The sequence below is a fragment of the Mercenaria mercenaria genome, chromosome 2, assembly GCF_021730395.1.
Source record: "Mercenaria mercenaria strain notata chromosome 2, MADL_Memer_1, whole genome shotgun sequence".
NCBI classification, from domain to species: Eukaryota; Metazoa; Mollusca; class Bivalvia; order Venerida; family Veneridae; genus Mercenaria; species Mercenaria mercenaria.
The window spans coordinates 3,003,589-3,013,532 of NC_069362.1; the positions used below are offsets into that span (position 1 = coordinate 3,003,589).

The following is a 9,944-nucleotide window of genomic DNA, read 5'->3' on the forward strand; positions in this document are numbered from 1 at the left end:
CCAATTATTTATTTTCAAATCTGTGATAAATGGCATTATGTACCAGACAAGAAACACCTTCGACTTCGAAGTAAGACCTTAACCTTGGGGAAAAATGATATTTTCTACAAAATAGTATGTGGTCAGTTGGGGTACATGTGATGGAAGACTATAAATAACTAGAGGTGCTTTTAAGGAAAGTGTACGTCTCCAACAACTGCCTAATCATCTAAATAGTAAATCTTTCTATACTGTTTGTGGCCTATTGGTATTCACATGTTGGAGTAACCGGTCCAGAATGCTGCATCGAAAGTGTTGGGCCATAATTCAGAAGTGCCTGTCCCGATTTGGATAGTTATCGAACTTGGCCGAGGACTTAATGTCAAACACATTGTTCAAGTTTGGTGAAGATCGGATGAGAAATGTTTGACTTAAGAAGAGTGCATACAAGATTTGTGACAGACACACAGGAGTAAATCAACAGGTCTCCCATACCACTGTGTGGTGGGAGACATAATTACTCGAGGAGTGGTCTCAAAATGCTCATATATATCCTTAAAGCATGTCTAACTTCCCCAACGGTTCAGATAGCAGCAAATACAAAATCAATTTTTCTCTTTATTTCTTGTTTGGCTGCACATGTAAATACAGCATTAACATGTAAATTAATCTTCGTCCTCTTCATCATCACCACCACCACCAGTACCCTTCTTGGCATTCTTCCTCTTTACGCGACCTAAAACAAAATTTATGTAATCAGTATAAAGTGCAATGGAAACTTTACAAAATCAATTTTATTTTCACACAGACACTGGCTTTAACATTAAAATGATGCACTTTTACCACATAAACTGATAAAAGCCTGTAACTGTTGTCAATTTCGTATGAACAGCAATAGGAAAGGTGCAAAAGTAACAACGCTTTTTAGTGATATGGGGCCGCTGTTTTCGACGTCTGCTTATACTATAGTTAGGGAGAACGTTCCTTAAATGGCGTTGCAGTTGTTCTGTCTGGTGAACAGGAAGGTCAGGAAGCCAATTTTAGTGTTCAATGCAACAAATACGAGTGAAATTTATAATATAATCTTTTTCACAAAATTTAATGGAAAGGAAATATAATGTAAACAGAAGGAAAGAAACTTTTCTCCAGTGATCATGTGAAATGAATGACAGAATAGGATATGAATTGCTAGCTAGACTCTTGATTTGCAGATCCTATTCTGTCGTTCAATCTGCATGAATACCAAAACAAGAGGACCATGATGGTCCTGAATCGCTCACCTCTTCCCACATGACCCAGTTTTGAGTATGACGTCGTTTTTTCTATTATTTGATATAGTGACCTAGTTTTTGAGCTCATGTGACCCAGTTTTGAACTTGACCTAGATATTATCAAGATAAAAATTCTGACCAATTTTCATGAAGATCCATTGAAAAATATGGTCTCTAGGTTTTTCTATTATTTGACCTATTGACCTAGTTTTCGAAGGTACGTGACCCTGTTTTGAACTTTACCTAGATATCATCAAGGTAAACATTCTCACTAATTTTCATGAAGATCTCATGAAAAATATGGCCTCTGTAGAGGTCACAAGGTTTTTCTATTTTTATACCTACTGGCCTAGTTTTTGATGGCACATGACCCAGTTTCGAAAATGACCTAGATATCATCAAGGTGAACATTCAGATCAATTTTCATGAAGATCCATTGAAAAATATGGCCTCTAGAGAAGTCAAAAGATTTTAATAATTTTAGACCTACTGACCTAGTTTTTGACCACAGTTGACTCAGTTTCAAACTTGACCTAGATATCATCAAGATGAACATTCAGACCAACTTTCTTACAGATCCCATGAAAAGTATGGCCTCTAGAGATGTCACAAGGTTTTTTTTTATTTGACCTACTGACCTAGTTTTTTATGGCACGTGACCCAGTTTCAAACTTGACCTAGATATCATCAAGGTGAACATTCTGACCAATTTTTATGGAGATCCATTCACAAGTATGGCCTCTAGAGAGGTCACAAGGTTTTTCTATTATTTGACCTACTGACCTAGTTTTTGATGGCACGTGACCCACTTTCGAACCTGATCTAGATATCATCAAGATGAACATTCAGATTAACTTTCATACAGATCCCATGAAAAATATGGCCTCTAGAGAGCTAACAAGGTTTTTCTATTATTTGACCTACTGACCTAGTTTTTAATGGCACATGACCCACTTTCGAACTTGACCTAGATATCATCAAGGTGAACGTTCTGACCAATTTTCATGAAGATGTCATGAAATATATGGCCTCTAGAGAGGTCACAAGGTTTTTCTATTTTTAGACCTACTGACCTAGTTTTTGATAGCACGTAACCCAGTTTCGAACTTGAACCTAGATATCATCAAGATGAACATTCAGACCAACTTTCATACAGATCCAGTGAAAAATATGGCCTTTAGAGAGGTCACAAGATTTTTCTATTATTTGACCTACTGACCTAGTTTTTGACGGCACGTGACCGAGTTTCGAACTTGACCGAGATATCATCAAGGTGAACGTTCTGACCAATTTTCATGAAGATCTTGTGAAATATATGGCCTCTAGAGAGGTCAAAAGGTTTTTCTATTTTTAGACCTACTGACCTAGTTATTGACGGCACGTGACCCAGTTTCGAACTTGACCTAGATATCATCAAGATGAACATTCTGACCAACTTTCATAAAGATCCCATGAAAAATGTGACCTCTAGAGTGGTCACAAGGTTTTTCTATTTTTAGACCTACTGACCTAGTTTTTGACCGCACGTGACCCAGTTTCGAACTTGACCTAGATATCATCAAGATGAACATTCTGATTAACTTTCATGAAGATCCCATGAAAAATGTGACCTCTAGAGTGGTCACAAGGTTTTTCTATTTTTAGACCTACTGACCTAGTTTTTGACCACACGTGACCCAGTTTCGAACTTGACCTAGATATCATCAAAATGAACATTCTGACCAATTTTCATAAAGATCCCATGAAAAATGTGACCTCTAGAGTGGTCACAAGCAAAAGTTTACGGACGGACGCACGGACTGACGGACGGACGGACGACGGACACCGCGCGATCACAAAAGCTCACCTTGTCACTTTGTGACAGGTGAGCTAAAAAAAACAAAAAAAACATTAATTTCTTAAATGGAATCATTTGGTTACAACTTACCAGGTCGACCACCACCATATGGAGATGTAAGGGCAAAATCAATGTGCTTCTGGGAGTCCAGACGTACCACAAAAGATGGGATGTTTACCACTTGCTTACGTACTCTGAAAAATACCACCAGAAATATTGACCGAAAGTCATGGCATGAAATAGCGATGTTCTATAACAACTTCAGGAATTTTTTCCGATTAAAACCGTACATTAATTGCTGCAAGCCATGTTTTTGCAAAGTCCAATGCACTGTACATCTTCCAACATCTTTATGACGGCCACAAATTTTTCTCAACATGTCTGAATTTGTATGTTAGCTTGCAGCTTATGAGATAGTCAGGCAATTTGTGTGTACACAGCAGCCAGTACCTAATCCATTTGATGAATGCTCTAAACAATTAAAATTTTCCAACACAACAAGCAGTATAAAACCTAAACTAGTATTCTTTTTAAAGAATGGCATTTATTCAATCTGCCCAATTTATAGCCTCCCTAGTATATCGATGAAATCTGGCCAAGCTGTCTGTAGCAGCAGCTTTTCGCTAAATTTAACAATGACAGTATGCGTTTGGGTTTAGCACTTTTCTTTTTCAACATTTTTTTTTTCAGTCATATAAACTTTTGCGTCTACTTGCAGTAGTGAGCACAATGCCCGACTTGCTAGTGCTGCCTCATTGGTATATCATTTCAGATATGCAAAGCAGATGCTCTGCCCAGTCACATTACGCTAACACCTGACTGACCAATCCTAATACTACCCTCTTTATACTTAACACTAAGTAAGGAAGCTGCTAGTACTGTTTTTCACACAGCCATGCAGAAACCCACAACCACCTGCACTCAAAATGGATGTTATACTTCTACACTACCAACAGACTCAACAATGACTGGGCAAACAGAAAGTGAAGTATTTTGATATTTGATATTGTTGGTACTAACATTTTATTTTTAATTTGGGCCCTCTTATTAACAATACTTGTTTTTTTACCTTTGAAGCATCCAGACAACTGCCTATGTAGTCATTGACAGGCGTAGGGCATTCACCCTAGTGGTCTGTCTGTACATGCTGCTGCAGGATGAACAAGAACTTCAACATATAGTAGACGTAGGACATAGCAAGTCCCAGTGGCCTACGGATTTTTATCTCAATATCATGTAGACGTAGAACAATATTCAGTCCCAGTGGCCTACAGAGAAATATACCTGATATGCCTCTGTCTGATCAATACACGGGCATGATGGATACTCTTGGCCAGTCCAAGTTTGAAAACCTGTGTCTGCAAACGTCTTTCCAAGAAATCCTCAACTCTTAAACCCAACACAAAATCGAGCTTCATCTTGGACTCGTCCAATACACCAATTCTTACCAGACGACGCAAAAGTGCATTACCTGTAGCAAAACAAGAATGCATTTGCATAAGAAATGTATGTATACAGAATCCATTTCTCAGTGTGCGACATTAACTTTTTAACACCGTAGCCAAAGGGGCTACAGACTTCCAATTTTTTGTAGCCCGACAGAATTTTTCGTAGCCCCACTAATTTTCCGCTCAAGAATGAACAAGACATTCATTCTAGTAATATTTAATTTCTTTCGATATACTGCTGTAGGTTGGTGAATATTGATATATTTCAGAAATTTGTATGAGTTTTTCATAATTGATTTCAAAATCTGAAACAGTGTTCACAAAATTGTGCAGAAAGTCAAAGACACAGAGTCATGAAAAGAGATCTAAACAGCTTTGTAGACATGGTAGACAAGAAATAGCTTGGCAGTAGACTGACCAGGGGTCTTGCTAGGCCCATTATTTTTTTGGGAGAAGTCAATTATCCCTCAAACTAATTTAAGGAGAAGAGGGGAGACTTTAGGGAAAAGTTGGAAGACTCCATTAATTTTTATTTCTCTACCTCGACGCTGTGAATTGATTCAATGACCACTCATTTTCTTAGTTACATCATTTTACCATACACATTTATACCGAGTCACCACTTGTGTGAACAGTCTCATTCGAATAAAACTGAAAGTAAACTGTGTCAAACCTAAAAATACATACCGGTATTCAAATCAATTCATCCATCAAAGTTAGTTTTACGAAGTTAATACTTTACATGTCGTTCTTTTACCATGGATACCAAATAATTGTGTCTATAATTCCAATTAATCGCATATGTAATTGACAATTCTTTAGAAAACGACTCGCACGTGTTGACAATTAAATGCTAAGTGTCAAAGACGTAACCACGGCGCTGATTGGCCTATTACAATTGCCTCTGGTGAAACCGATAATTTGATTTGCTTTCACACTTCTCGCGAAAATCTCACAAGTACCTGAAGTAGGCAGAGCTTAAATTATGCTATCGGCGAGTGTGTATGTGTATTCAACGCACATTATGACATGGTGCAAATTGTCAAAAGATTAACGGGTGCGCATCCAAAAAAAATTCGGGCGACTTGAAATCGCTTTGAGATTGGATTTGAGTGAAGTTTGAAGCTTCAAAGCAACTATTTTGCTCCCATGTTTGCAATGATCTTTTTGGTAAATTTATTCCTCAGAATTTTTCATAGCTCGACGGGCTACGGTCTGCCGATTTTCTGTCGCCCCGAGTCAAATTTTCGTAGCCATTGGCGATCGGGCTACCGTTAATGTCGCACACTGATTTCTTTCAAAGTGGTTCATCAAGTTTTAGCATTCTTATTGTACTCAAATCCACTACATTTAATAGGTATACCACCATCTCACATACAAGAAAACTGAATAAATCAGCTGCCATAAAACAAATTTATGCACCATGTATACTTTATCAGTAAAACAAGGCAATTCTTCGCAAAGGTGGTTTAAATCAGCAGGGTTTTCCCTCGGGTTTTTTATTTGGGAGTCCATGGACTCCCATGGCTGCTAATTTAAGGGTCCCTAATAATTTTTGGGGGTCCACAAATTATTGATCTTGAAAATGGACATTATTACTAAAAAAAAATTTATCCTAAAACCGAATGAACTTGTATCTTTTTAATTTAGATAGCAGCTGATTCAGTATTTCGGAATGGTATCTTTCAAAATGGCATGAGCTTCTCAATTCAGACTGATAACAGAAGGTGTGACAGTCTTTTTGTTATGATCAAATAGCCAGTAATTACCGGCAATTAAGTGTCAACTCGTGTCAATTATGTTGTTCACAGTTTGATCTTAGTTAAAGATAATACTCGATCCTTAATTAGTATCATAATTTTTGTGATTTAGTAATACTTTTTCATCAAAATACTTTAAATTTATATGAAATTAATTTTGTTTAATAGAAAAATAAACCATTCGATCTTTTACGGAACGTAACGGCAATCTTAGATTTTAGCGGTGTCAGTTAGCGCGGAGAGTAGTTTCCCTTTACCAAAATGGCGAACATCGGTAACAAAACTTGTTTTGAAGTTGGAAAATCGTCTATACCTGTGTATAATGAGCACCTACGATTCGGGGACGGTCCCGGTGGTAAAAAACTGCGCATTTTACATGGGTATCTGCGCAAAGGAAGCTTCAGTGCAAAGGAGTTTCGTGACCGATTTTGCGGGTCCAGTGGACGCAGAGGCACTACAAAATGCGAGTCCAAAGCAGTCAAAGCGCGTCAGGGACGCAGAAAACCTGCGTCCAGGAAAACCCTGAATCAGTGTGAAAAATAACTCCTTACCCTCAAACAATCTCTTTGGGTCCTTTTCTTCCAAAGTAAGGAGTTCTCTGGCAGACTTTCTGATCTTAGCAAGTGCATATTTCACTCTCCATACTTCACGCTTGTTTCTTAATCCATATTCTCCAATAAGTTTCAACTCCTGATCAAGACGTTCCTTTTCAAAGGGACGCCTAGGCGTTGTGTAGGTCTTGTGCTGTACAAGTGGCACTCTCGGCATCTTTGATTACGTAGACCTTAAACAAAATCAAAGGGTCACTATACTATATAAACTATCTTGTAAAAACACTCACTCCAGATACTTCTATATTGTATAAAGCTACAAAATTCCCACTTTAAATGCTTTCAGGTATTTTCATCCTGGCTGATTTTATACTTATAGTCGTTATGGGTCATATTCTCAAAGTTTTCTTTTCCGCAAGTGGAGACAAATTCCTAATGTGACCCTACAATACAAATTTGGTAAACCAGACAGATGTACCAGTATGTCCAAAGGTCACTGGTGCCCCCACTTCCTGTCACTGTACATGGTTTCATGACTAGGTGAAATATGTTCAACACAAACCTTATTTCACTATTAAACTATTGCTATATAATTATTTAAGACCTTAAGTTGTAACTTGTTTAACTACATCTGATAACATTTGTGTTAACTACTAGATGCGTGTCCATAGGACTATGGTCACAGTAGTTCTGGCTACCATAACTTAATGGACGCTATTTTTATATTCTGATGGTCGCGTCCACCCGACGCTATATATATATCTCTGTATATAGATATCTACAGAGACCCCGCACCCGTCACATTCAAGTCTCTTATTTATATATGGATTAAATCCAACTCATCTGAAGTTTCTGCATGAATATTAATGTTCAATTTATTAAAGCAAGTCCGACCAGTATATTATGCCTTTTTTTTTTTTTTTTAATGTGGTTTTCCCAACCGTAAAATGCAGATTCAGGCAATGCTTAGAGGGATGACTATAAAATATCAGATCAGAAAATAAGCCAAATGAGTAGGGATAATTGTCCGACTAACACAGTCGACTGCCAGATCCAAATTAAAGGCCTGACCAATTGCACATCAGTGTTTGAATTTAAGCTCGCATACTCCAGCGATTTTTTTCCTTCTTTAATAGGGTCCGTAAAACGGACCCTTTCCCAATTGAAAATAATAACCATTTTTCCCAATTTCAGACCAAATTATTCCCAAAAATGACCTACAAACATTTTCGTAACGGCTGCTGTCCCGACATCGTGAAATTCGCCGATTATAGAAAATATGTTCTGAATTTTAATCGAGTGTTCGCTAATTTTGACCAAAGGGCAAATACTCTATTAAAATTCAGAACATGTTCTCTGTAATCACAAGTGCAAATTTAATCAATCACACCATGCATTGTTTCCGGTAACCAGTTTCCACGATCTTTTTCTGTAGAACCAGTGACAAACTGTGCAAACAATGAGTCATAACAGCAAATATTATGTTAAAAGGCTGACAAAATCCAAGCTTGCTGGCTGCAAAAGCCTTGTGGAGTTCGGATTCTCACGGGTATCTTCACAGCCTGTTCTGACTGAGGAAACGTCCACTGAATCGTCGACATCGGTGTCGTTTTAATGTCAGAGTCAGGAGAACTCTTGTGTAACTCCGGTTGAATTTGTGCCAGAGTGTGTGCCTTTAGAACAACCATCGTTATCTCAGAGTCATGTTGTGATGATCAAACACTAGCTCTAGTGTAACTCAATTAGATCCAGGAAAGGGGTTATTGTAATTTTGTATGTTACACAAAATTCCCAATTAGGATGAAAACGACGCTATTTTTCCCAAATCGTCCGGACGCGGACGCTTTCCCAAAATGGCAAAAAAAAAAATCGCTGTACTCGCGAAATGTGAGTGCAAATTTCAAACTGCGAGGTGAGATTTCAGACACCAGCATTTTTAGAGAGTGAAAATTTTTGGCCGAATAATGTGCATTTCTAACGGTCGTCTCGATCTTACACTGTTCTTTCTTTAACAACTCGCGGTCATTGCAGCGCATTGTCATTTGCAGAACGAATTTCGGAGCACTCTTTCATCGTAAACAGATGTTTACACTGGATACATGCGCACGTCTTTTCAACTGCTGACAAGTACCTGCGCCAATTTTGATGACGTTTACCACATCCGGTGGGTTTATTTGGTAATCTATAATAAGTTACTATTTATATAGCGCAAATACGATTGGCTGGACTTATCACGTGGATGTTTGTGTTAATGTTCTAATAAAATGACAAGCCGCGGAAAATGCAAGTTGTTTTTTGCATTTAGCAAGTTACCACTTGCGAAAAAATGCAAGCAGAAAATCTGGCTAAATTCGAACCCTGCACACTGAAGTGCCACAGTGAAAAAAGTTTTTATTTTGCCTTGAAAAGTAGTCTTTTCTTATACTCCAGTATCTGTACAAGGATCAGTACTTAAAAAGTTAAAATATATAAAAATTTTTTCAAAATATGAAAACAAAAACTTTGTTGGGGACGGAAATTACACCTTCAATATTGCCTAAATTGGCTTCATTCAGGTCCCTGCTCGAGATATTTTAGACAAAACCACTTCTTTTAATGTGTGTTTTGAAATGGTTTGAAGTCACAGACCAAAAAAATTTGATCTTAAGCAAAATTTTTGTCAGCAAAAATTACACACGTCTTACCGATACGGCCACCACGTGAGAAAGGACGGGATGTAGTTCCAGTCCCAGAAATATCACAACGCGTTATCTTAATCTAGTTATAAAGAAAAAAGATAAAGGTATTTTCAAAATAATAGATTAATTTTTTAATTTAAATAAAAACTAAGGAATAAAAAGGAGAAAAACTATTCATTTAAGCAAAAAAAAAGAAACTATTTATGAACTATTTCTGTAGCGGATTGTGATACCTTATAACACACGGTCCCATGTTGAATCCGACAAGTTGTGCAAAAAAAGTTGTCGAGGCAAAAGTCTGTTAAATCTTCTAAGTCCGTCGGCATCAACACTCTCAAGGTCAGTATTTTGGTCCAGTCTTAATGAAATTTGGTGAGAACGTTACCCTCGATCAAATCTCGGAAGATTTCGTAAACTTCT

The 9,944-nt window shown here is 37.5% G+C and overlaps 1 protein-coding gene across 1 annotated transcript; it reads right to left on the reverse strand.

The window, feature by feature from the left end:
- Positions 1-584: 584 nt before the first annotated feature.
- LOC123563058 (40S ribosomal protein S9) lies at positions 585-9,664 on the reverse strand. The gene is made up of 5 exons (XM_045355627.2): positions 9,531-9,664; positions 6,847-7,079; positions 4,372-4,558; positions 3,178-3,281; positions 585-715 (listed from the first exon to the last, which is right to left on the reverse strand). The coding sequence occupies exons 2-5, from the start codon at positions 7,061-7,063 to the stop codon at positions 645-647; spliced, it is 579 nt and encodes a 192-aa protein (XP_045211562.1). The 5' UTR covers positions 7,064-7,079; positions 9,531-9,664; the 3' UTR covers positions 585-644.
- Between the last annotated feature and the right edge of the window lie 280 nt (positions 9,665-9,944).